General features: G+C 38.3%; 1 protein-coding gene across 3 annotated transcripts; it reads left to right on the top strand.

Annotated features, from left to right (window-relative positions):
• Positions 1 to 329: 329 nt before the first annotated feature.
• Positions 330 to 26,398, top strand: DLGAP5 (DLG associated protein 5). 3 transcript variants are annotated; one of them, XM_039321276.1, is made up of 19 exons: positions 330 to 461; positions 5,602 to 5,831; positions 7,446 to 7,636; positions 9,909 to 9,986; positions 11,551 to 11,650; positions 11,958 to 12,062; positions 12,487 to 12,557; positions 12,930 to 13,198; positions 14,193 to 14,314; positions 15,193 to 15,322; positions 16,160 to 16,245; positions 17,054 to 17,214; positions 17,797 to 17,892; positions 19,659 to 19,875; positions 21,719 to 21,923; positions 22,886 to 22,943; positions 23,740 to 23,941; positions 24,410 to 24,444; positions 25,843 to 26,398. In XM_039321276.1, exons 2-19 carry the CDS (start codon positions 5,612 to 5,614, stop codon positions 25,960 to 25,962), a joined length of 2,466 nt encoding a protein of 821 aa, XP_039177210.1. In that variant the 5' UTR covers positions 330 to 461; positions 5,602 to 5,611; the 3' UTR covers positions 25,963 to 26,398. The 3 variants fall into 3 exon arrangements, with proteins under 3 accessions (XP_039177210.1, XP_039177228.1, XP_039177219.1); XM_039321294.1 differs by lacking the exon at positions 330 to 461 and adding an exon at positions 489 to 509; XM_039321285.1 differs by lacking the exon at positions 330 to 461 and adding an exon at positions 2,834 to 2,879.
• Positions 26,399 to 27,649: the final 1,251 nt, after the last annotated feature.

Genomic DNA, 27,649 nt, shown 5'->3' with positions numbered 1-27,649 from the left:
TTAAGGAAGGGGAAAACTGACGGGCTGCAACTTTTCCACAATACCCCTCTCTCTCGTTTGTGTAGTTTAGCATCGTACTGTCACATATGAACACAAATATCGTAACGTTTCCCGCCTTCCCCTCCTTTACGCCCAACTGCTCAGAGCAAAAAAAGAAATACATAACCGGTGGAGCAGCAACAATCGAGATATGAAATCTTCGAACCAATCCGGGCTCGGCGGGGGCTGGACTTTTTATTAGGACACCAATAAAAGCCCCGCACCATCTTCCAATTACATCTTTCCGATGGTAGACGGACTGATGCAAGGGAATAAGAATATAACCAATGAAAACGCAGTATTGTTGTCTGAACGACCAATTAGAAACGGCAACAAAAATTTGAATCGGAACTCTAACCGAGCCTGCTGGTCAAGCTCGCGCGTGGATCTAGCTGGGTGCGGACGTTGCGTGTGGCCGTGAGGTATGGCGATGTTCCTCAGGGACGACTCAGAAATGGATGCGGGCTGAGGTTACGTGGTTGGGGCAATGGGGGGTCGTGGGAATGGATTTTGGAATCGGGGCGGATGAAGACCAGGACTTCTGGATCTACCTGCATGTATTTCGAAGCAGACATTTGGTCTGGTACTTTGAACAGAACAGAATGACAGAGTTGAAAGGGACCTTGGAGGTCTTCTAGTCCGACCCTCTGCTCAGGCAGGAGACCCTATACTATTTCAGACAATAATCGTCCACTTAGTCTCGTCTTAAAAACCTCCAGTGATGGAGCACGCATAACTTCTGAAGACAGGCCGTTCCAATGGTTGATTGTTCTCGCTGTTAGGAATTTTTTCTTTATTTCTAGTTTGGTTCTCTCCTTGCTTAGTGTCCACCCTTTGTTTCTTGTCTTGTCTTGTCTTCTAGTGCTTTAGAAAATAGGTTGATCCCCTCATCTTTGTGGCAGCCGCTCAAATATTGGAACACTATTATCATGTCACCCTTAGTCCTTTCTTTCAGTAAACTAGATATACCCAGTTCCTGCAACCGTTCTTCATATGTTTTAGCCTCCAGGCCCTTAATCATCTTCGTTGCTCTTCTCAATCCTTTTTTAAGGCATCAAGCTAGAAACCCAGAGACAGTGAGTTCTAGTGCTGCCTTAGACCTGAAAGTTAGCTGAGTTACTTTGAGCCAGTCACTCCCTCAACCCAATCCATCTCACAGGGTTGTTATTGTGAGGGAAATAGGGAAAGTACTGATACTGATTAGTTGCCTGGAGGTATTTATACAAAATAATAGCAGGATAAAAATAATTTCAAACTCTGGCTGAAATAGGTATTGATTAAGAATCACCTTGCAGCAAATGGGCCACAAACATATTTATAAAATAAAAAAAATAGCCAGCATTGATGCCTCTTTGTCGCTATTTTGTTACCATAAAGCATAAATAAAGAATTAAACCTTAACCCTGAGAAGCTGGACTGTTCAGCTTCTATGAAGACAATCACAAAGCATGTTAGTGGTATAAGAAACCAGACCAACAAAATTGTGGTTTGAAACTTATGAGGACTTATGAGCCAGAGCTACCCGTGTCCTCCAGATATGTTGCACTGGGACTCCATCACCCCATTTGTGGTGGCCTTGGTTATGCCAGTTGGAAATGCTGGGATTGCACTACAATATATTCTGTAATGGCTGCCTTTGTTTTAGCCTTTCACAAATATGAGGAAGAAAATCAAATCTCTCCCAAAACTAGTGGAAGGGCTTCAGGAAGTAGAGTAAATGCCATTCTGCTGGGGAAGTAATATATTTCTTAACACCGTTGGTATTGAGCTGAAAAGTAGGGATTTGTTACGGAATTGGATATGCTACATCTCAGGTCCCATCTTCCCCCAAGGGTTGCTGTAATTTATTTCCTGACATTAATGGAAAGATTCCTTGAAACCCAATACAGTAGCATAGAAAAAGACATTAATTTGCCAGCAGATCTTTAATTCCCAGCTATACTAAGAGAGGTAGAATTGCTCTATCTACAGACTATAAGGAAAATCCAGGATTGAAGGCAGCTTCTCACTGAACATAAGTTGCTGTAGTTCACTTTTGGTGGGAACTATTGCTCTTCTGCTTTGCTCTGAGAGACAAGTTGCTTAGCTAGATAAGCTGTAGTTCCAGTGCAGCCTTTGTGTTTTTCTGATGTTGAGTCATGCGTTTTGCATTTTACTTTGCAATAGGACAAAATGTTAGAAAGCAAAGAGACTCTTAAGTATTTACATTCTGTTTTATGACTTACTGTAGATTGCTAGATCTTGACCCTTTAACTTTTTAAAAATGTTAGAATAGGTACAGTATTTGAAAATAAGTACAGTGTTTTCTTTCTGCAAAAAGTCCTGGATAAAATGCTCACCACTGATTCCAGATAAGCTCTGGAAGATGCCTTAGGGCAGCTATCTCCAGTCAGACTTGACAGTGTAGAAGAGAATATTTATAATTCAGGGTTGAACTTTGGGGTCCTTGGTGTTCTCGGAGTTAGATGGACTTCTTGCAGACGTTTCATTATCAAATTTAACATCATCAGTGCATGGGTAACAATACAATTGGTCAGAGAGATATATGTAGCTTGTGTATTTTGGGGGCATCCATAAAAGCATTGGGGGATGGGGCTTTTCATCTACCACTGTTTTTTAGCAATTTGACCTTTTTTGGAAGACACAGAGTTCTTTTGATTCAATTGTCTAGTTTCTGTATTACATTGGGGTTCACTTGGATGTAAGTTTCTTTGTCTTTCAATAATCCTTTGGCTTTTTTATATACTATACCATGCTAACTGTTGTTCGGCCTTTGTCTGCCGGTAGGATGATGATCAAATGGTCCTTTCGGTTTGGGAAGCTGCTGTCCTCTGCTTTAAGTAGGTTCTGTTCCCATTTCCTTCTGATCTGTAGTATGATAGTTTGATGCTTTCTTGCGTCTCTGTGAAAAGTCCTGGGTTTTAAAAGCTACTTCTAGAGCTGTAAAGACTTCAAGCTGATTAACATAATCTGGGCTAAAGTTGAGGCCTTTCTGTAGAATATTGTATTCTGCAGTAGATAATTGGCAGCTGAACATGTTGAACACTCATTCAGGTCTCATACCTCTTTGATTCTGGAATTTAGTTTGAGTAGTTTGGTTTGCAGTTTAGTTTTCCTTTTTCCGATGCATCTAGCGGTGTGCGGGTGAGCATTATCATGAATCAACATCACACCAGAAATGGTGCCATAGAAAATCCCGCCAAATGTGAAGATGCCAAAGGAGTACTGCTAGTGAAGTTCATGGAGCATGGTTCAACCATCAATTCAGAAGTCTACTGTGAAATCTTACTAAAACTCAGACGAGCCATCCATAACAAGCATCGGGATATGCTGACCTCCAGTGTGGTATTGGTTCCCAATAATGCTTGCCCGCCATCACTAGACACACCCAAGAAATTTTAAAGCAGTTCCATTGGGATGTTTTTGATCACCACCACCACCCCATAGCCCAGATTTGGCACCGAGCGACTACTATTAAGGAATTTCAAACCTTGTAAAATGTTATGACAAGTGCCTCAATTTGAATGGCGGATTATGTCGAAAAGTAATATAATGTTGTAGTTTTCTAATGTGTATAACAAAAGTTCTGTATCTGCATGTGTCTGTCATTGATAACCAAACGGAGGTTTATTTCCGAATTGTAGCTCATGGTTGAACTATGAGACAGGGGTGCTCTCTGAGATTGGTGGGTTTCTTAATAATACTACCTAGTTCGGTAATGAAACATTTGCAGGAAAACCATCAAGCTTAGAGAGGACCAAAGATCTCACAGATGTAGCATATCTGAGCTGCCAGTGGTCTGGTTTTGGGAATTTAAGAAAGGAACTGTGAAAAAAGAAATGCCTTCTTGCCAGTATTACAGGTAATCCTTGACATATGACTACAGTTGGGATGGGGAATTTTTCATTATTAAGTGAAAAGTAGTTCATTGCTGGTTGCTATCAAGTGACTTCCATTGATCATTAGATGAGGACCTACCCCGTTCCAAGCTATTCACAACCTGATCTCTCCCAGCCCCAAGCCTTGGTTTTTCCTGGGTAAGGGATTGTCTCTCCTCAACTCCCCCCAACTGCCTATTTCCCCCCCCTCCCCGCGCGCAACTTTCCATTTTGGCCACCCTGAGTCCTGTCTTTTGTAGTGGCAAGCAGTCCCAGATTCACATGGCTCTGGGCTGCTTGCCAGTCACAGTGGTTTAGGAGCTTCTTGGTGCACTGCAGCTCTGGGGCTGTAAGAAGCTGCATGGCAAAGGTTTAGCCACCCCAGCTCAAGCCAGCAATGCAGTGCAAAGGCTCTGAACCCCCAGGAAGCTCCAACAGTGCTGTGCAAAGCCATGGCATTCCTGGGAAGCTCCAATAGTGCAGCAGAAAGCCGCAGCATCCCCAAAAGCCCCTCATCCCTGCGCTCCACCACCCCAACTATACTTCGCTCATCTTCTTGCTCCTGCTCTGATGAAGCGTGCTGGTTTGGCCCTTTGTAAGGTACCTGCTGGCCATGGGGAGGCCATCTTCCCCAGATCTTGTGAGGAAACCGCTGTGTGCAATCTGGGAAAGAGAGCCTTGTACAGCCAGCAGCTACCTCACAAAGAGCTATTCCAGGCATGCTTGTTCAGCAGTGGGAGCAAGAAGACAGCAGAGATCAGCTAGGGCGGCAGGGGCCAAAGGGGCAGAGAACATAGATGGGTGAGGAGAGTTGGGACACCCCTGAGAGGGAAAGGCGGATGGGCTGCCAAGCGCTCAAATCTTTATCACATGACCATGGGAAAGCAGCAACCGCCATAACTTCAGAGTCCCACTGTAAGTCCATTCAGTGTTGCTGTAAACTATGAATAGTTGTACATAGAGGACTACCTGTATAAAGCATTCATGTAGGGCAGTGATGGTGAACCTTTTAGACACTGAGTGCCCAAAAACCGCCCCCACTCAGCCTCCCCTGCCTGCTCTGTCCCCACTCACCTCCTGCTCCGCCCACCTGCAGGGCCATGCACCGCCTCCATGGCCCACTGCAGCAGATCGCCATAGCAGCCATGCCCTCCGTCCATACCCCGCAGCATCATCTGCATGCTATGGGGCACAAGGGCGGAGTCTTGTCCCTGCTGCCGGCTATCTCCTTGGCTGCGCTGCTCCGTGTGGGCTGTGCCCAGGGGCAACTCTCCTCCAGGGTGGCTGCTGGTGAGGATGGGGCTGCGGGAGGAGGCGGGGCTGGGGTGACGGTGCATGTGCCCACAGAGAGGGCTCCGAGTGCCGCCTCCGGCATGCGTACCATAGGTTCGCCACCACTGATGTAGGGTGCAAATGCATTTAGAGTAATGTGTACTTTTCTGGTTGCCCTATTCCAGAAAGATTGTTAGAGGTACATAGAAAATAGTAAATAAAATTATTGAAGCTGTAACAACCATTTTGTGAAAAAAAGTTACATTGCTTGGGGTATGACAGTGGTACATTCTGCTATTTGTTACCTGCATAGATTTAGCAATATGTATAGAAACAAATTGCTTGTCAGTAAAATTTTCAGATAGCACAGCAAAGTTCTGTAAGTAAAATGCTGCTTGCCCTTATTTTATAGCTAGATTAAGATGGCCACTAATTTTTCCACTCGGTACAAAAAAGATCTGAGCATCGATACACTCAAGACAAAACTTGTTCGCCGAAAGTCTACAATTCAAAAAGAGAATAGACACAAGGAATTTAATAAAGGCAGGCAATTTGGACTAGTTGATGTGAATATACAGCCATCAAGAGACAAAGTTACTTCTCAGCTGGGTGAAAAAAGCAAAAGAGGTGTGCCAAAGCCAAGTAAGTAAAAGCTTTTTAAATATTAACCAAGACTTGTTTTCAGTTTTTATCTTTGTTCTTCCTAAATTTACTAAGTTATTTTGTTACCTTTTTCAATACAACAAGTCCCCAGGTTAAAAACAAGTTTCATTTCTAAGTCTGTCCTACAAGCTGAATTTGTACCCAAACTGTTATTTTATGAAATGTTTGTTTCACTATGAACTGCTGAAAACAGACCAGAGTGTGCACAGACACCGAATGGGATGGGGATTGCAAGTGTCTGCAAGTAAGGAGACATGCAGGAGGGCTCTTTGAAAGGATCTATGTCTGCCGCGAGGAACTCGCTATGGCCTACTCGCTGCAGGACAAGAGTTACACTAATATCCAAGAAATGGTGGAATACAATCATTAAAGAAAGGATGCCAGAGGAGGGACAAAATGAAATGTGAATGACAAAAATATTTTTTTAATTATATTAAATAATTAAATTGAATTGTTGAATTGTCCCGCAGTGAGTTGCCCTGTGGCCACGGCGAGTTGTCCCATTCTGCTTTGAAATGCTGCATTGGAAAAATAGGTGGTGGTGTTCTGTTCAGCCATAGCCTCCCTACCTGCAGCATCAAGGCTCTCCTTGGCAGTCATGTGCACAAGAAAAAGAGACACTGCCAGGGCCTCCTCACTTTGCAGTGCCTGCAACTGTGTGCATGAAAGAGATGTCTGTGTCTGTGTGTGTGTGAGAGAGAGAGGGAGAGAGAGAGAGAGAGAGAGAGAGAGAGAGAGAGAGAGAGACTGCCAGCATGCAGCCTTTCTCTTTTTGAGTTGAATCTCACTGCCAGTCAACTGTCCACTATTTTAAGTTTATATCTAGGTGTTGTTCATAAGACAGAGGTTCATAGCCCGGGGACTTCCTGTACTTCTAAAACCTCTTTTGGTTATAGCCTACGCTTGGATTAAATTTATTAGTTTCTGTGATGTTTTAAAATCAGTGCAGAATTTACAATGTTGTAGCATCTTTAACAATTTGTTGTTTAAATATTTATCACAAAGAAAGCCTCTTGAAACAATTCTTACATTATGTGTCTAATGTGTAGAATGATTTTTCACTTTTTATTCTGCTCTTGTCCCCGGGACAATTGAGATCTGCTATGTTTAAGTTTAATTTTTTATTCTTCTACACTATATATCCAAGCTCTTAATTGTTTCTCACCAAACTCACTTTGTTGAATTATTCTGGAGAAACTTCTTCATGTAAGTGTTGTTAAAACATGATGCCCAGAACATGGTTTGGCATTTGACCTAAGCAACATAGACTGGGACTATTCGACTTGGACTATTATTTCTTATGTTCTGGATATCGTGCTACTATTAAATTAGCCTGATTTTTTTCTTGTTTTGTAGATACTGTCTGCTATTTAACTTGCAATCATCTAAACTGGCTAGATATTTTTCCCATATATTGTTGCCAATATAAGTCTTTCTGCCTTTTTCTGTACTTTGTTTTTTGTATATCTAATTGTGGGACATTGTTTTTAACCTCTTTTTGGTTTGAGTCTACTGTTCTAACTATTCAAGATATGTTTTAATTTTGATATCGTACTTTATGTGGGATTTCAACTCGCATTTGTTAAATTGTAGCTGCTGCAGTCAAGACTCGTGAACAAGAGCGCATGGAGATGCTCCAACGCTACAAAACTGAAAAAGAACTTCGCAGGTTGAAGGAGCAGAGAGAGAAACCTATTTTTAAATGTGGACAGTTCAAACCAGATCTCCCTGCTTTTCTCTCTAAAACATCACAGATTCCCGTATTGAACAAATCAAAAGAGAAGGTGAGAACAATTTTATACTTAAGCTTAGTTCTAATGCATCTTGTATTCCTTTACTAAGCCCAAGTTGCCTGAAATAGCTAATTCATATGTTGGGTTAATAAAGCATGAGTTGAACTTCATAAGTTCTCTGAACTTCTTAAACACTTTAGGCTTTTCCATTTCTTGTTTGTCCATATTTAGAATTGGAAATGAAATTCTGGTTTTAGTCCTTGCTTAATGACTATTTTGTTCAGTGACTATTCACAATTATGACAGCACTGTGCATAGGGACTTACGACCCATGCCTAAAGTTATGGTTGTTGCAGGACCTCCGTGGTCACATAATTGTAATCTGGAAACTTGGCAATCCATTTGCATTTACAATAGGTTGACAAGCATCCTGCTATCCTGTGATCACCATTCGCAATCTTCCCTGCTGGCTTCCCCAAAAGTCAATTGGGAAGCCAACAGGGAAAATTGCAACCATCTGCTGCCTGCCAGGATGACTTCCTCTGATTTCGAGGGGCTGGCTGAAAAGGATCTGTCCTGAAATCATAGCAGGATGTTAGCACTGAGTGTTTGGAGGACAGTATGCTTGCAGTCAGCCCCTAGGAACCAGAGGGAGTCCTCTTATATCTGGGGGCTGGCTATAAATGCCCCATGCCGCAAATACTCCATGCCAAAATCCTGCTTCAATTTCAGAATTGATCTCTTTCAGACTGTATGGCATTCATGCACTGGGTTGGAAAAATGAAGAGGTCTTCGTGACCCCCATTTCATTTCTCCAGCCCAGCACATGAGTTCCCTTCTATGCACGATGATGAGCTGCCTATCCTCCTTTAGCAGAGGGCTCTTTTACTCCACTTAATGATTGCAACTTGGAAAGCTGGGATTGCAGTTGTTGAGTAAGCAGTCACATGGGCATCTTCCTTAATGATTGCTTTGCACAACAACTGAGATTCCAGTCCCAATTGTAATAAGTCCAAGGCTATCTGTAGTTTGATGGATAATAATAGCTTCTATGGATCAGAAAGGGAAAGGAGATTTGTGTATAAAGTAGGAAGAAAAGGTTACATGAATATAAGATCTATTTACAATCGCCAGATCATGATCTTGTTATTTTGAGGTGCCATAATGCTCACCAGAATATTCCCAGGAAAGGCAAAGTCTTTAAATTGATTCTTTGTCAGATTGCCTTATTTAAATTCAAGAGGAACTATGAATAAGTTTTCATTTCCAATTTTCAAGTGAAGGAATGATAAGATAAACACATGGTTGGCTCACAAACAGCCTTTTTCCAATCACTTCCAAATAGGTAGAATGCATCCTATCAAAGCGAATAGAGACTTGATATTCTGCTCTGGTTTTCAGACCAAACAGGTTACTACATGATCAGGCTAGGAAGAAGCAGTTTCTCTGTCCAATTGGTCTTTATATTTGAAGGGAAAAGTCTGCATGTTCTGTGTTAGATGGCTTTCCTAGTTTAAATAATCCAAGTTTCATTGAGTTAATGCACAAATCTGTACAGTATTTTATTGTACAGTATTTCAGAGCTGTAGATATGAAATGATTTGGTGAAATGATTCTTATAGCTCAACATATTTAGTTTTACATTGCACAGTATTTTGTAGTATTAGATGACACTTTGATGTTGTGTTACTTTAGATTTAAACTACTGAGGGGGGGGGGTAATTGAAATCTGCATTTGACCATGAGTTTGATTCCATAATCTTGATTCAGTAGCACATACATATGCAAACTGTAGGGACTTTTATGAGAAAAATGCCCAGGTGCACATGTAGGTAACTCAAAATATTTGGAAGAAAGTATAAAATAAAACTAATCAATACATGAAAGGGGGGCATTATTTGTTATACAAAAGTGTGGAAAATTCAGTTGGAATGAGATAATTGAGCAGTTTATGTGAACACAGCTTTTTCAGTTTCCAGATAAAGTACATAGCTACATGAATGATTTAACTGCATATGTTTTAAATTTACCCTTCAGCAATCCTTTATATTTACTTTAGTTCAAAAAATGTTTTATTTGAACTTTTTTATAAATTGTTTTTGGAGAACTCCTGAAAGGCACATACTAAAATATCAGTAGGTAGCCAAGCAACAGTAATTAAGAAAATAAATAACCAGGAGCAAAATAAGACATTAAAAAAGTCACATGAAAATTCCTAACTGCTTTCTGGTTATTCGAAAAATGTTTCTTGCTAAAAGTTACACATATAATATGGAGATTGGAATTTGCTCATTCTTATTTCTGGATTCTGGATTGTTCCTAGGAAGCTCCAGTTGTCATGCGAGTTACAAGGTCAAAAGCAAAACAATTGCCAGAACCAAAGAAGCCACAGCTATCAGCGGTTTGTCTTACATATTTGTTTTTGATCATATACCATTTGCATGTTAATTACAAAAATGTGCTGTCACATTTGTGGCAATTAAATTGGGATGAATAGAGTAAGATTATACATGAAGTATTAGTAACTAACTAATTTGTGGTGTATTACAATACCCGGAATTAAACCTATCCTACTTCAATTTTAGAAAATAAACATTGATGAATCAATACATGATTATTTTTAGCAAAAAATGGAAATGGGGGTTTGTGGAGACCCTTTCGAAGATATTAATATATCATGTAAATTGAATTGTTCTGTTCATAATCCAAACAATGATTGGGGTGGGGCTGGGTTTGGACAAGGAGATCTGTTTCTCCAACTTCTTGATGCTCTGAAGTTCATTAAATAAAGGTAGCCCTCAGTTAACCATTCATTCAACAACCATTTGAAATTATGACTTACAGCAACCCCGCAGTCATGTGATTGTGATCTGGGTACTTGGCAACCCATTCCCACTTCCAGCCAAGTGCCCCATGATCATATTATCTCCTTGCCAGCTTCCCCAAAAAGTCAGTAGGGAAGCCAGCAGGGAAGGTGGCAAGCCACCTGCTGAAAAGACTCCTTCCAGTTTCTGGGGGCTGGAAGCATCAGAATCAAAGAGCATTTGCAACCAGCCCACAAATGAGAGAGTCCTCTTGTCTCTGAGATCTGGCTGCAAATACCCTGTGCTGCAAACACTCCATGCTGAAGTCCTGCTTTGATTTTAAGGCAGATGCAGCAAAGGGGGTGCAGTCAGCCTCCAGAAACCAGGAGAGGGCTGGCTGCACATTATTCAAAATGTTCCTGATTTTAAAAAAAAAAACAAATTCAGGAATTCAACACAAATCTTAAATTCCTCAATAGTGTATTCTTCCTTTCAAGTTGATAATGTAACAGAGGATGCTGGCTGACGAATTTTAAGAGTTGAAACCTACACATCTTAAAAGCTGACAAGGTTGAGAAACACTGGTCTAGAAACATGCCCAGAGGGTTTTGTGAAGTTTTGTGCCATATCAAAAAAGATGGTGAAAACTTTTTTAATCATGAGCTATTGGTTTTAGAACATGAAGAACGGAAAAGAGTGCTGATCAACAGACACATGCTTTGTGTTTTTTCCATCTCTTTTCTAGACATGGGGTTAGATGCAGAATTCTCTTGCATCCTAGATCTTGTATATTCATTTTAGAATAATTATTTTGATTTAAAGCACTACTAGATGTTATGTGCCCAAAATTTTAAGTACCACTATTGGTATAATCTTAGCAGAAAGCTTTACCAGGCTATCAGTTTTATATAAAATTAAGAACTGTATTTTGAAATGCTCTTGTTACTGAAGCAATTTTTGTAATGCTGTTTGATGGTAGACATTTAAGGCACATACCAGGTGACTAAACAGAGAGTTTTAAAAGGCTGGATCAAAAACAGGTCACTGATGGAGTAAATGGCTAGTCAACATTTCCTTATAGACTGGAATGAAATGGATAACACAGTGTGATTGCTTTCTTATTTAAAAACGAGGTGTGTTTTTATATTTATATTTCTTTAGGTTGCATCTAGCTATACTAGGAAGGGCTGCAATTGGCAGATAGCTCATCAAGAACAGAAGCAAATCTACATAGACAAACCTTCCAAAAAAGAGAGTAAAGGTATGAGTTCTTTGTCCTTATTTAATAAGGGCTCCAGTGGCTCTTATGAATTTTGGTGAGGAAATAGCTAGAAGTTGGTAATGTAGTTTCACATCACTGCAGAGCAGGAAATACAAAATAACTATAGTGTAAGTTCTGCAGTGGTTTTAGTACCAAAATATCTAAAAAGTCCCAACCCTGACCAATTGTGTGACATGGTCCAATCAACTTTGTTTAATTTTTGTCCTGCAAAAAAATGGTATCTATCCTTGCGATTTACAGAACATCTAAGATTTTAGTGATTGAACAGCTTTCTCCCATTTTTCAGAGGTGCAGTCTGCCATCTCAAGAATCACACATGGAAGAATAACAAGAGCAACAGTGGCGGCTAAGTCCAGAATACCACAAGCATCAAAACCAACTATAATTTCAGGTGGGTGAAATTGTACTAAAGTAGTTTACATGAACAACTGAAGGTAAAAATATCCTTGATGCAGATTCAATGTCTAGCGATGTATGAGCACAGCCATGTAATTTCCTTGGTTTGTCATGGCCTACTTCTGGGATGCTATTTCAATTTCCCAGTCTTGCTTTCAGTTTGTGTATTTTTGATGGTCTCCTATCCAATTTATAATCGGGCATGATCTCACTGATCTACTAAGTACAAACAAGATCATCTATGTGATGCTTGATAATTTTACTGTAAGCGTTCTGGATTTGAATTCTGTTTTTATTACACTTCCAATGTATTTTTGTCTCTGCTTCTATAAAATAGTTATTTTCCATTGGTTTTTGTTGTTATTTTGAGTTTCTTGTGGTGAAAAATTTTGGAATAATGTTCAGTTGTTCTTTTTTAGGTAATCTGCCACAGAAAAAAGTTACAATTAAAGGAAAGCAGCAGAAAGAGATAATAAAGGAATGGACAACAGTAAGTTTGTTTTTTCATAGTATAATTTTTATTTTTTTCATGTATGTTGTAGTACCATAAGTGGTATGCTGCTATTATCCCTAATGGCAGTTCAGAAATCAAAAACTGTGACTTGCCTAAACTGAAATAGTGAAGTTTTGCTGATTCAACTCATCTGAGTTCAAACTTACATTCAGGCAAATCGTGATGATGGAAATATTCCCCAAGTGCCTGTGTTTTTAAATTAGTAGGTTTAAAGTTTTAAAATGCATCAAATTCTCAAATATGACCTAGAGACAAATGAAATTGGAATGTTACCTACTAATATTTTCCAGAAAAAAAACTATATATGTGTGTTTAAATTGAAAAGGAAATCACTGTATGTTTTATCAGGTAGTGCACAATACAAATCAAGATATTCTAATGGAACAAGAGAAAGAAGAGGTGAAGCTCCAATCAGTTGCAAGCAGTGAACAGAAGGACTCCCTTGAGAAAGAAAACATCTCAGGACCCCCCAAAAGAAACTGTTCATTTGCCCCTCAGAATTTTGTCTTTAAACCTCCCAAAGGCTTGACCACCTACAAAGTGAAACCAATGTCCCCTTCCAAGGCAAATGTGTTCTTATCACCCAATCTTTCCTGGAGCCCCTCAGAAACAATCAAGTAAGGATATCCCATTTCAGACTTTCTTATAAAGTATTTTATGAATCTGTTCAAACTATATTGATTTTCCCCTTTGCTTAATGCTGTTTCAGTTTCAAGCTCATAGAGGAAACAGCTAAGGAAGATAATTATTCCCACTTCCTCACTTGTTAATTTCCAGTTCTCCTTATTTCTGTTGCAATTAGTTTCCTCTTAAAAAGCCTCAAAACTTTTCAAGGCTGTGTATGAATTGGTTGCTTCTGGCTATCTATAGTGGTTTTCTTTTTAGAACTCTGAAATATGAGGACCAGGATGTCTTTCAAATGGAGATACCAAATCAAAATAGTATTGGTCTCTCGGATGGTGCAGTTATTTAAGCTAATTTTGGGAGTATACCTGTAATAAAGCTATGCAGAGACTTGATTATAAGGAGCAAACTTTGAATTCAAGTAGGCGTACAGAAATAGAACCATAACATAGATTTCATTATGTGTCGTTAAGTTGTTTTCAACACCAACAACCAGATAAATAGGCTTTTTCCGTAACTATCTCTAACCTATTCTTTCAATTTTCCCAACAGCCTCCCAATCACTCGAGTATCTGAGTCCATCCATCTTCTGCTGGGTTTCCTCTTTTTCTACCTTTCCCAGCATTAGAGCCTTTCATGTGGATATCATGTCAAATGATATTATCGTGGTGTGAGGGAAATCTACAGTTAAATTTACAGTTTAAATCTGGTGGAAACATAATAATTCAAATCCTAACCAAAGAGCTAAGAATTATTAAGGCAACTTCTAAGAATATAGGCAGTTCCAAGAAGGTTAGCGTTATTGTTGTTTTTTTGTAAAATTAGAGTGTTCCAAGTCTGATAAATATTTCAATATTTCCAGACATTGAGGAAGTTCTTTAGGTATTGCTCTGAGGGCTGCAATCACATTTGATATAATAACGGATTTCTTTTTCCATACATGTTCAGTTTTGATCATAATTTTATTATTATTATTATTATTATTAGTGAAGTCAACAAAGAAGAAAGAAAAGATTATGATCCTCAGTCATCCCCTAACATAGAAGTGACAAAGGAAATCACTGAAGGATACCAGTATGCCCTGGATTTATTGGAAGAAACGAAAGGAGGTATATCTAAGAAAATCTCTATACCACTGGTGCTAAGAGACCAAAACTTTAAAAGGATGTGTGTGTGAGAGAGAAGTACCATTGTAGATGCTCATTTGCCTTTAGGCAATATGCCTTTTTCTCCACTTCAGTCTTTGATTTATAGTGCTGACAAACAGTAGCTATCAGGCAGGGATGTGCTATACTTCAGTGAAGCTGAAGAAGTACTTTGGAATGGGTGCGACTGAACACTGATCTGCTGATACCTCTTTAATGAAGTTGCTTTGTTCCCTGGATTCTTCCAGGAAAATGTTCTTGATCTAAGTACTGATAAGCATACTCGTGCTCAGAATCACCCTATTGGCACATTCAGACCCTGCAGCAATGCATCAAGGATGGGGATTTTGATTTTACTCAAACCCATTGATCTTTTGAGAGATCCCTGGGGATGGGATGGTGATGATGCAATATGACTGAGGGTGCATCAGCCATATGGACAGCATTTAGAATTCCATTGGTGGAAGGCAACTTGTTTTCTCTGTTAAGCCTATTTAGACTTAACCATTACTCTGCATTTATTTTAAAAAGTCAGAATATTAAATTTGGCAATTAGATAGTCAGGTTTCAGAGCCAGCAAATGAAACAAAACAAAACCAGAGACCATAAGCAGACTTGGGGGTAATAGGCTACCCCTCGTCCCTCCCCCCTTCATTATTTAGTTGGTTAACTAAATAATTGCAACTTTAAATATGCAAAATACTAATACTTTGGCTAATATGATGGTTTACATTTTATTGATGGTTACTTAAAGAGCAATTATAGCCTGTTTAGTTGCAGATTGCATTCTTCCTATATTTTATACAGATTCTGCAATTTTTCTGTGTAATTTTTTTTTCTAGGACATGTGACTGATGAGATGAGGGATAATGTTACTTTTGAAAGTGAGAGCAGTGTGCAGCAACCAGATCTTCTAGCAACTGAAATATCAGAGCCAACAACAAAGCTCCTGCATGACGTGTTCTATTTCAGGTTTGTAGACAAGATCAAAGGGATTTAAAGTAATAAACTGCCTGGATAATAAGGATGCTTGTTAAAATATTTTCTTCAAAGACATTAATTCACCTTTGTATTAAAGTAAACAACAGATTTGCTATCCATAGATACTAGGGGATAGAAATGGTACCCAATCCATTTTACCTACTGGTGTAATTGTTTGGAGTTTAAAATGAGATTATATCTAGTTGTGCTACTGTGCGCCAGAGAATATACCTTTCCAAGCAAGCCTATTTCTGAAAATTATACACAGTCCCGCACTAGCTCCTAAGCTGATTGTCTAAGTAGAGTGTGAACAGAATGGTAGGAATGGCATTTTCCATACAATCTATTCTTTCCCTTGAATGAAAAGCAATGAAGTAAAATGGCTAGCAAAAAAGGTCTGTTCAGTCCTACCTAGCCTAGAAATCGTTCTTGTTATTGGAACCATATTTCCCAGGCTGCTACTATAGGCACTGATGTTTCTGAATTGCAACCTTAACTCTAATTATTTTAAAAAATATTACATGTATGAAAGCGAATCGGCATGTTCTGCCTATCTTTGTTTAGGTTAAGTAGGAAAAGAGGCAGCAGAAGTTCTCGAATCAAAGAATTGTAACATGTCCATCCTTAGCCAATATTTAGCTTAATAGCAAGAAGTATTCTATATAATGTGTTGTTGTTGTTTTTTACTTAGATTAATATTTTTAATTGATATGATTTTGAAGCACTATAATTTTATACTTTAGTTCCTTTGAGTATGTTATGGGTAAAAAAAATGGGTCATTCATTGAACTAATGAAAAATGGTGTCAATGTGCTTTTGTTTTAAAAGAAACATTCTTCAATCTAAGATCAAGAGACTGACCTCATTTTGTCTTGAATGGGATAAAACTGTTGAGATGGATATTCCAGAGGAGGGTAAGAGACAAAACACAAAAAGGATTTATGAAATTATTGTCAGAAATAAACAGCTGCCTGAGTTTAACTGTGACTCTGATAAGCCCATATATCTTTATCTATAGGTAGGCCTCGATTAGTGTAGTTAATGAATTCTACAAAATAGCCGCATTATTCAAATTCACACTGTTTGAAGTGATATTTCAATGGAAAATGTGGTATTGGTTCCAGCTTGATGGAACAGGCAATAATTTTTTTAATATAAATTGTTGTAAATATATTAATCACATATTGTAGTAAGGGATAAAGATAATTTACTTATTTAAATTTATGATTAACAAAATCACAACAAATATAAAAACTAAGTATCATTCCTAAATGCTTACTTACACTGATTGCTTCCTCTTTAACTCTTCATGCATATGCTGGTAGAATGAGTTTGCATGCTTTAATCAATGTTAGGGTCAGCATTCATATATATTTTTTAGTTCACAGTTTCTATAGCTCAAAAGATATCTTCAGATTTGTTGAGAGTGAACCTCTTCACTTGCACATTGACTGTTTTCCTCTGATGGAATTATCCTGTTCTGCATTTTACATAAATAAAGATCAGCAGCATCTAAAATTGCAACCGTGTATGCACTAGCTTCAATTGCACAGGTGCTAGTTTTGCAAATTGGGTCACAGTAAATACCGGTATGACTTAAAATCAATTTACAGCATATATTAACTTGAATATCACATTCAAATTTACATGAATTGAAGCCTTCCTCTATATATCGGTAGTTTTAATTTATATACTGTATGCAACAAAATACTGTTTTTCCAGCAAAAGATCTTGTCCGCACAACCATTGGGCAAACCAGACTGTTGATGGCAGAGAGATTCAAACAGTTTGAAGGGCTGATAGATAATTGTGAATTCAGACGTGGAGAGAAAGAGACAACTTGTACAGATCTGGATGGATTCTGGGATATGGTAAACTTTCAGGTAATTTTTTTTAACTGTTAAACCTCTGTTTGCATTCAGCTGACTCTTTGTCTTCTTTACCTTTACTTAATGGCCAGACTTCTGCTCTTCGGTCAACAGTAAACAAATCTTAGCCTGGTAATTCAGATTTTGCAACTGATGAAAAAGGTGAATGAGAAGACTTGTCCTAACTAGGAAAAAATGCACCACAAGGAAATTGCACTTTTTAGCTTGAACATGCATATCCCTTGGCTGCTGAGAGCATATTAATTTCTACACATAAAACTCAAGTTTGTTTTGGCCATCATGTAAACTTGAAATCTGCATCTTACAATAAAAGCTAGGGTTCTCCAGCATGCATTAAATTTGGCAATCCATATTAAATTCTCATTCACCCAAAGCAGCAGAATACAATGCAATGTTCCGAGACATTCCTAAGAAATGGCTAAAAGTGTCATGTCTTTGATTTCTAGGTGAAACTATTTCCTAAGGAAGCTTACTATGCTTTTAAACACTTAATATCTTTTTAAAAATATAAGCAGGGTTTTTTTGTAATCTGGTTCACTTTAATTTTGTTCTGCAACTTTTCTTTTTCTCAAACAGGTAGAAGACATAAATACAAAATTTGAGAAGTTGAAGACACTTGAGATGAATGGGTGGCAAATGGAGGATGATGCTCAGCCGCATAGACCTGCCAAGGTATGAGAGTCTTTGCTGGTTCTGCTTTTAGGGGGTGATTTTGCATGGCAGGTAATTACTATTTCTAACTGCAACTTTCTTGAGTGATACAGGCAACTGCGCAAAAAAGGCACAATTAAGTTTCTTGTGGACCAGAATTGTATTAAACTTAGCTACCTGTTCATCTTCTGAGAACTGTATCTCCTATAATCGAATCTGAGATGCACAGCAATTCAGATCAGAAATGGAAAATGTGATTTGTGGGGCATGGACGTGTTTGCTATATATGTCAATCATCCTTTTCTCGTCCAGCTTTCCTTTTTGTAGCCATTTCACTTCCAGGCTTTTGACTTGCTTCAGATTTTTGTTTTAATGCATTCTATTGCCCTGTTCACCCAAGTTTGCTTGTTGTAAACAAATAGATACATTGATTGTTGGGATTTTTATCAAAGTTTCTGATATCTGATATGTAATTTATATTTCCAGTGAACTTTAAAGTGTGGAGAAGCTAATAAAGACTCATGGCTAATCTTTTAGTTGCCTGCCTTGACATTCCTGAGTTTTGCTAGCTGCTAAGAATAGTTTGACACTGTGTGAAATCTGATAGGGAACGGAATAATTCAATACTCAGTGCTGAATTTATCAGTACTATAGTCAGTTTGAGACAGATGACCTTTAAATGTTCCCTAGGAGTGAAGCCATCTCATATCATAATTTAGCATTAGAGGGCTTTGTACTGGGTATTTTTGTGAGTCAGAGAGTAGGGTTTGGCTAAATATACTATGACAAGCAGTTCCAATTTTGGAATTGTAATACATTTTTGAAAAAAACTGCTTTTGTCTGTATTATTTACTTTTACTTCTATTAATAAACCATTCTACAGTAGTTACCCGGATAGTCAGAAGGCTTGACTGAAGAATATGCCCTCTTTGAAAGTATATTTGAACTTTCACTTATTGCAGTCCTAATATCAGACACTCAGCCTCTGACTATCCTGAGTTAGAACTAATCTTTTTCCTACCTGAAATACTGTCTTCTCTGATGAGATATCCCCTGGAACAGATAAATCTTTTGGACTGGTAGGCACATCTGAAATGCTGAGAATATCTTGAGGGCATCCAATCGTAGATTGGGATAGAGTCACACATTCTTTTAGTGATTGCAGGAATGGAAAGGCCTATTCACAAAGGTTTGCCCAGGAAACAAACTGGTGAGGCTGTTCTCCATTACTTTATTATTTATCTAGACAGCAGTCATATTTCCCAGCAAAGCTTTCAGCAAAGATTTTCTGTTATAAATTGATTGTGAGTGGTTTTTATATGTTGGTATATTGGTTTTTAACTTGCTTTTATTGGATTGTTTTTTTTTGCCTGTTGTGAATTGCCCAGAGTTGATTAGATGAGTTGGGTAGTTGTACAAATTTTAATAGTAATAGCATCAGGAGCATAAGGTTTTATTTTTATTTTTATTTGGATCATATGCCCTATGTTTCTCTATGTTGGCAGCGTGAAGATTTTGGTTGGTTAAGGAATTCTGAGAATTGAAGTCCACACGTCTTCAGGTTGCCATGGTTGATGAAACAGTGCCCTATACTCTGTCAGACTACTCAAGATTGTATTACAATGTATAAAATGTCATTGGAGTTGAGTCTATCGCTCGCTCTCTGACGGAGCAGTGTCTGCATGATACAGTTAGGATCTCTAGAGAGGTCTGGTTGCATTCCTTGTGCCCTGAGTTTTTAAAGGCTGGTGATAACCAGCTTTGCCAAGATATCTTTTGATTTCCAGAAAAAAACCATCCTTCGAAGGACAGCCAAAGCAGCAGGGGGGTCTGGCAAAAGGAGAGCAGCCAAAAAACGCCTTGCAGCTGTAAAAGCAGCCATGAAGAACAAGAAAAAAGAAGGGTTGGCAGCAGAGGCTTCAGGCCATGAAACGCCAAAAGAAGCAGAACGGATATTTGATGGAGGGTTTTTCCAAATTGAATCTCCTGCCAAACCCTTTCCAGGTCAGTCCAGAGCACTGCCTTGTGCAAGAACATACATCTTATGATGATAGTTATTGCAGTAGCTACATCTTGCTGACTCCGCATGAATTCCCGGTAGTTTATACAAAACTATACAACTTCACAACAAATTCATTTTGCTTCACTGTTCAAGTTCCACAGCATTAAAGATTTAAGCGCTCTTTTTTTCACTGTTTTCCTCAAGAACATCAAGGAAGATACCGTCCAGGTTTCTGAGGGCAAATTATTTTATAAAGAAATGTTCCATAAGAAATATCACCTTGTAGTCCACCTTCCCTGAAAGTCAGATGGATTGGGGAATCTTTAGCACCTCCATTTAGTATATACAGTACATATTGGATAGATGGGTTTTAGTTGGAGCAAGCAGCTGGGTGACCAGACCAGAAGTGGGACTTCACAGATAATAAGCTCTGATTGTACTCAAAACCCTGTTGTCAACAAGTGCAGTGCCACAATAATATTGTTATATGATTATGGTGTTTCTCATCCAACACTATGTAACCTGCTATATTTTATACAATTTGTAACTTCCAAGTATTCCCTAATACATTTATTTATATTATTTTTAAATATTTTGTTTTATATTATTTTGGTTACCCACTTCAAGACTCTAGGTATGGGTGGAGTGTTCTACCTCCTAGGGGGTGATGGGAACCATTGGGTCTTCAGATATCCACATCCAGAAAGTAGGGTGCCTTAGAGCAGTTGGTAGCTAATTACAGTAGTCCTCAACTTACAATCATTCATTTAGTGACCAGAGTTAGAATTGAGACTGAAAAAAAGTGCCTTATTTTTTTCACACTTACAGCTGTTGTAGCACCCCTTTGGTCACATGATCAAAATTCAGATTCTTGGTAACTGGCACGTATTATGACAGTTGCAGTGTCGCAGGATCATGTGATCACTTCTTGCGATTTTCTGACACGCAAAGTCAATGGGGAAGCCAGATTCACCTAATAACTGTGCTATTAACTTAACAACTGCAGAGTTTCACTTAACAGCTGTGGCAAGGAAGGTGGTAGAATGGGGCAAAACTCACCTAACAACTGTCTTGCTTAGTAATGGAAATTTTGGGCTCAGTGGTGGTCATATGTTGAGGGCTACCTTATCAAAATTGAAATAAGGAATTTAAATGGGAACAAGATTGCTTTATTTCAAAACAGTTTCTTCAGTAGAAACCCACTTCTTCCTTTGATTTTTCATTGTATATTCTTGGCTTAAGGAACATCATCCAAGCCCACATATATTGTAAATACTTTTCTAACTTTAGACAGAGCATTTGAGAAAGAGTTCTAAACTGTTGAGCAAGCTCAGCTTCCCAAGGGAGCGATGCTTACAAATGGAAGCTTTTCATCCAGAAGCTCCCACTCTCTTCTGCAGTGGAGCCTCTAAAAGCCTCCAGCACATAGGTCAAAATCCTAATGTGGTATTTTGGCCCTTGCATTCCGGCTACGTCTGGCTACATCCAGATAAACCGTGGTTTAAATCCTTATCCAGCCATGAAGCTTATTTGGGGAAGTCAGTTTAATCTATCTTGAGGGGAGGGAATCTGTGAGGGAAGCTGAGTGAGACAGCTGGAGAATGCCTTACTATTGGTCAAATCTTCTGTTAAAACTTTTCACAATCTGAAATAAAGAATGACTTAATCATATACGTGTAGGTGTGGGTGTGGGTACACACACACATACACACATTCATATTTTAAGTGTTCAGCATCCTTTCCTCCCATATCTTCTGCAGATGTGGGGCCCAGAATCAAAAATTTATCACAGATAACATATTAATAGAATACAATATTCAATTGCTCATCATCCATTGCCTACAGGCTGGACTCCTAAATCAACTGACAGGATTTCCCGATGGACAACTCCAAGGTCTGCCAATAAGGCCTTGCTTCAGAATTGTGCAGAGATCTGTGTTTTAAAACAAGGCACATCAAGTACGTCCAAAGCCGTCCCTCCTTTTCCAGATCCTAACGCATTTTCAGATCTCCCCGGAACTGACCACCTTGGCTCCACATCTGAACAAAGGTATGCAACTAAATTGGCCCTTTGCTTTGGCTGGTGCAGGAATAACAACCCTTTTGGGGAGATCCAGAGGAATCTCACGGCACAATAATAGCTTTTGGGTTGCATGAAAGATCATTGGGTTTTTCATGGCAAAATATTTCTTAAGAGCAGAGCAATTCTTGTGTAAGGTATTTTGCCTTTAGGTGAGCTCCATTTCAATTTCACACCACAAGCATGCTGGGGCTTTTGAGTAAATGACTGTTTCTTCTTTCAAGCCAGAAACTTCTTTCTGCATCATAGCACTCCAAACTAAATTTTAATTCCTCCATCGTGTATTAGAAAATATAGCATAGATTTAAATTGACCTGAAACAGTGACTATAATTTTTCTGCTGATGATATCTTAAGTTTTTTAATTCTCCTGTTTTGGATTTTTAATCCTTCCAGCAATTATGTTAAACCTAATTTTTATTAATCATGTGGCTGATATTTCCAATTTTTCCTATGTTGAATAAAATAGCATCAGGTTGTGGGAGTGCATTTATTCTTACCAATATGCTGGGAGAAATTGCTATTAATGGTATCTTTTTTAAAATTCACACTTTAAACTTCAGTTTTGTCATTGTTTTCCAATACCTTGAAGTTTGAAGAGAGGAAGCTTGATATGTCTTTGTAAATCAATTCAAACTCCACTCAAATGGATATGGGGTTATATACAATCCTCTGAATGCCAGGAGCTGAGAAAAATGAATGAGAATCTACTGCTATTATAATCCTACTTGTAGGCTACCCTTTGATCTCTGGTGGACACAATGGGAATAGAATGCTTGACTAGAGAACATAATTATTTTTATGCTGGAATGTTTCTATGGATCATATTGGTGTATGCAATTTGTGCATTTATAATTTTAAAAGTTTTTAGAAACTGGGGAGTGATATAGTTTCAAATCTGCACCTCTGTACCTCTTGGTTTATTTTCTCCAGTGGCACTCAAGCAACAGAGGAACCGTGTGCTAGAACAGATATGGCAGAAATATCAGCTGTAAGTAGTATTATCTTCTTTTAGCATGTCCTTCTTTCATATCAGGATATCACAAAATTGTTTTCTGCTGGTTCAGAAATTGGGACTGCAGAATTTGCTGACAGTGGAAACATGTCAGTCCCGTTAGGGAGATGAGACCAGAAAATCAACTCCACATGAAGACCAAAAATATTTGTATTGAGATTGTTTATAAGAATCTTACAAGTCATCCTGCTTTTTATATTCCAGTGGATCAGGGAGGCATCCACCTGAACCATTTCTAAATATTAACTTGTTTCTCAAGACATAATAAATTGTGTACAGAAATAAGTCTAGAAAATAGTGGCTGTCTTGTTTTTTTCATATAAAGGGGGTACTATGAAATGAAAGTGAAACTATGAGTTACCTTCTTTTTTAATCTTGAACTTAATGAAAATGAAAAGGGTCAGTTTATGCCCTTGCATAAGAGCCAGTCAGTGGTTTAAAAAGATCTTGTCTGTCATTTTTCTGTGTTCTAAAGCACAGACTCTCAGGGTGTAGCCCATTACCAGGCCTTGAGCAGTTTGGAACTGGGCTGTGGAGGTAGCGGGCAAGCACACACACATCCAAACTTGTGCAAGCAGCGGGCGCACATACCCACTGCTTGTGCAAATGGAGCTGAGCGCATGTGCACTTGCCCACTGCTCACATGGAACCATCTTCCCTCCCCCTCCCACCAGTCCGCAAAGCCAGAAAGATTGGGGCAACTCTGTTCTAAAGAATGAGCCATCTTCAAGCTCCTTTAAGATCTTTGCTTTATCTTTGCTTCTAAATCCAGAATGGAGAAGCAGCCAGCTGTGACATGAGCTCATCCTCAAGTGACATGGATGTTTACCCATTTAAAAAAGAAGATTCAGAAATTGGAGAGGAGATGAAGCAGACTTCAACAGATGAGGTCAAACAGAGTTTTCTCAGTCCCACAGAGAATTCTCAGGCTGCAAAAACATGTGATCAAGATGAAGTACGGCTTACTCCAGAACGTAAGTAAAATTTGTGTGGATTTTCTTGAGATGAGTGATACAAAGTCATTTCGAAATGAGATGGGCAGCAAATAAATTAAGAAAGAAAGAAATTCTTTGGCGATCTTGTAATCTGAGATTATATAAGCATTATTTGGGAATCAAATTTTCAGGGCTGTCTGTGTGTTTTGTCAGATGTCTAAGTTATTTGATCATTTTGCTTCATGTTGCTGATAAAAGTGCTGACTACAGTTTGGGCATGCGTTTATATGTCCTCACTATAATCAGTATAGAAACCTTTTAAATTATAAATAATAATGTGTTAGAGATATATAAGGTAAAAGCAGTACTAAATACAGTCCTCTCAGAATGTCTGCATAAGTATCACTTATTTCAGTTGGAAACTTGCAGATAATATAATTAATATACTATGTATAACTTAATATGCATTTTAAAGTGCTTCTCTGAAAATGAGATTCTGTTTTCCAGGCTTGTCCTGTGCTGATGGAATACTTGATGTCCAGGTAAGTCTGCTTGAAGTCAGTTGAAGCACCACTAGATGTTGCTTAAAATGTACAGAATTACATTTTGGAGATCATGCATCATTAAATAAATGTGTTGTTATTTAATGATATATTATCTCCATGGTAATTTTGTGATGGAAACCTCTATCGGGATAAGGGCTCATAGATCTAGCACATATGAGGAGGTATCCATGCACGTAGAAACTTTGCATTGTCAGAATTCCAGCTCATATAGAATCCTCTTTGTATGACACAATTTCAGCATGCACAGATTCATATGATACGTACAACTTTTGGGAGGTAGGCTGTGTCGCATGCATGACACCAAAGGCAAAATGTTGAGGTAGCCCTTATTCTGGCTACCTATTGACTTTTCACAGTAAAAAATGCCTGAGATTAGTTTAGGTTAAATATATCTGTTTTTATTGTAACAATTATAATGCATAACCAGAATTTACCAGCTCCAAAACTAACTGTTTACTAAAGAAGATTTATGGTGCACCATAAAAAGAGCACCTAAAGCTTTTTAATAGGAAATGGTCTAGCTAGTCTTATCTAGCTTTATCCTTTCTTACAGTAGTATCAATTTATTGCCTGTATGACTGTTTCATGACTGTTTCATCACCAAAAAGTGTTGGGGCCTAGCCCCAGAAAAGCTTACATTCTGAATCTGAACATTGCAGGGAAAAGGGAGCACAAAAAACTAGTTGGAACCAAATTGAGCAACAATTTTTATACAGTTTTCTCATTTGGTATCCTTCATCTATTTTGGATTATGGCTCTCAGTATCTTCAAATAACATGACTATGAGCACACATGACTTCACTTGGGACAAAACTGTATTAAAATCATGATACAGATTCCACTATGGAGTATTGGTTAGGAAGTAGTATATGAATCAAAGAATCCTCATTGCTATGTCAACTTAAAGTTGGAGATGAGTGCATAGATTTACAATATAATTGCAGCCATTATAGTGAGTCCTTAGGTATGCAGATCATCTGCCAAGTGAAAATGGTTTAAACTTTTGATCTGCTAAAGCTGATTGTTTAAATATCTGATAGAAGCAAATTTTATACTGTACCTTTATTCTGAAAGAAAAATACGCAACTACAGTATCCAATGGAACTCAGATTGGAGGGTTTTTTTTACATCTGTCAACCTGCTTACTAAACAACTTGTTAGGCTAGTTTTGGGAACTTTTAATAATATTTCATAAATTAACACTATAAGGAAACATTTATACACTTACTAAAATAGGAATAGAGCGGTGCTCTTAAATTGCCTCAAAATTGGCAGCAAATATTTCTATCTGAAAGCCACAAGAAAACAGTTTGATGGGATTTGGGAAGACTTAAATTCTAACTATATATTAAATGTATTTTTTCTGCCCCACAGCCAAACCTGGATGTCAGCCTTTTCTTCACTCCTTTGAGAAACAAGGCTGAAAAACATGTTTCAACTGATTCATGCAGCAACCTTATTATATTCTCACCTTTTCCAGATAATGAGAAATAAGTTATTTTTAAAATACTGATCTGTGCATGTAATTATTAGATGCAAAAATGGCAGTTTTCTTTTCCTTCATAAGTTTAGTTCTGTTACTAAATTGAACTGCCATTTCACAAATATACTACTTCTGGAGAAGACACCCAGGGAGAATATGAGTGCTAGACTGTTCTGTGGTCTGTATCTCTTGAATCTTTAATGCAACTGCACTTGAGGAAAATGAATTGGCTTAACTTGGCTTGACCAGTTAAAATATTTTGGAACTCAGACATGAATAGTAAGTTGTTTGTCATTAAGTGTGGCAATGAGTGGGAGAGAGAGGAGAAAAAAAGTATCTTACAGTATTTGGTTGCTGCATTTTAAATGTTGTCTATTTTCTTTACTCTTAATAATCAAATTTACACTTTAGTGTATAAACCCAATTATTAAAGTTCTGTAAACTAGAGTAATCTATTATGTGGTGATTTGTATCTGCCTCCTAGTTGGATTTTACAGTATTCTTTCTTCAGCCATTTCCATTTAGATGTATTTATTTTTAAATCAGAATAATTAAGTAAAATATTAATTTAAATACTTGTTTTAAATCAAGCTTTCCACTAATGCTATTTTTAAAACATTTATGTAGATCTGATCACTGAATTATAATTGAGTAGTAGGCCAATTCACACATTATATTAAGTTATGATTACAGGTAGTCCTTGATTTACAATCGCAACAGAGATTGGAATTTCCATTGCTAAGTGATAGAAGCCACTACAGTCCGAATTGCTATTAGTAACTGAATCCCACAGTCTTTAGGTAAGGCAACTTCCTACTGGCTTCCCACAACCAAAGTTGATAGGGAAGCTGACAGGGAAGTTCCAAGTCCCAGGTAGATAAGTGGCTGCTGCCAGCTAGAGGAAGGAGCAAGGGGATGTAAGGGAGAATCCATGAGAGTTGTTTTGTACGTGTGTGTGTGTGTGTGTGTGCGTGTGTGTGTGTCAGGGAGGATGCATGAGAGATGTCATGACAGTTCAAGGTCTGTAACTAGCTTATGTAGAGCAAGTGTGGAGGAGCTGGGAAGGGAGTGCTGGGGGGGGGGTTTCCGACAGATGAAACTCTCCAAAAGAACTTCGAGGCATTGTTTACCTTAAAGAATCTTTATTTTGAGTAGCATAACTTCGACACTACATAACTGAAGCCAAAAACTGAATTCCCCTCCCCTGAGCACATAGTATCAAAGCACAATTCCCTCCTTCAGTTAACAGCCATAAATCTCATTCCCCAATTAGTTTGAAGGGCGGGCCTCCTCTCCAGTTCTCCAGCCCGCCAATTCCTTATCAGCTCTGGTTACAGTAACCTTGTTTCTCACACTAGGTCTAGTGTTGTTATGCCCCCTCCCAGCATCATCTAACTCTAAAAGCAAAGGGTAAAAGATGGCTACATTGCCCTTTGTTGTCAATGCAAAAAATCCAATGTTAGCAGCATTGACATTAAGCCTCTAAGAGTTACAGGGCATGTCTGCTAATACCGTATATTGATGTCACTGAATGAAATGGATGAAAAATGTTTGTTTTTATGAGCTTAATCAAAATCCTTATCTAAGTCCCATGTTTTGTGTAAAATGACATGAAAATCATTTTCCTGTCAAATTGTAGGTCAATGACAATGTTGTGAGGATCCCAAAATAGGGTTTTAATGGGAAGAGAGGCATACC

This window comes from Crotalus tigris, unplaced genomic scaffold, assembly GCF_016545835.1.
Source record: "Crotalus tigris isolate CLP2741 ecotype Arizona unplaced genomic scaffold, ASM1654583v1 scf7180000017605.3043972, whole genome shotgun sequence".
Classification (NCBI taxonomy): Eukaryota; Metazoa; Chordata; class Lepidosauria; order Squamata; family Viperidae; genus Crotalus; species Crotalus tigris.
Note: the sequence above shows the minus strand (reverse complement) of the source record. Positions and strands in the feature narration are given on the sequence as shown.

What these genes read in the sequence shown, in the direction of transcription:
- DLGAP5 (XM_039321276.1), top strand. Translation starts at nt 5,612, where the DNA reads ATGGCCACTAATTTTTCCACTCGGTACAAAAAAGATCTGAGCATCGAT. An exon ending in TGAACAAATCAAAAGAGAAG is followed by an intron (nt 7,637 to 9,908) that starts GTGAGAACAATT and finishes GATTGTTCCTAG; the next exon opens with GAAGCTCCAGTTGTCATGCG. An exon ending in GGGATATGGTAAACTTTCAG is followed by an intron (nt 17,215 to 17,796) that starts GTAATTTTTTTT and finishes TTTCTCAAACAG; the next exon opens with GTAGAAGACATAAATACAAA.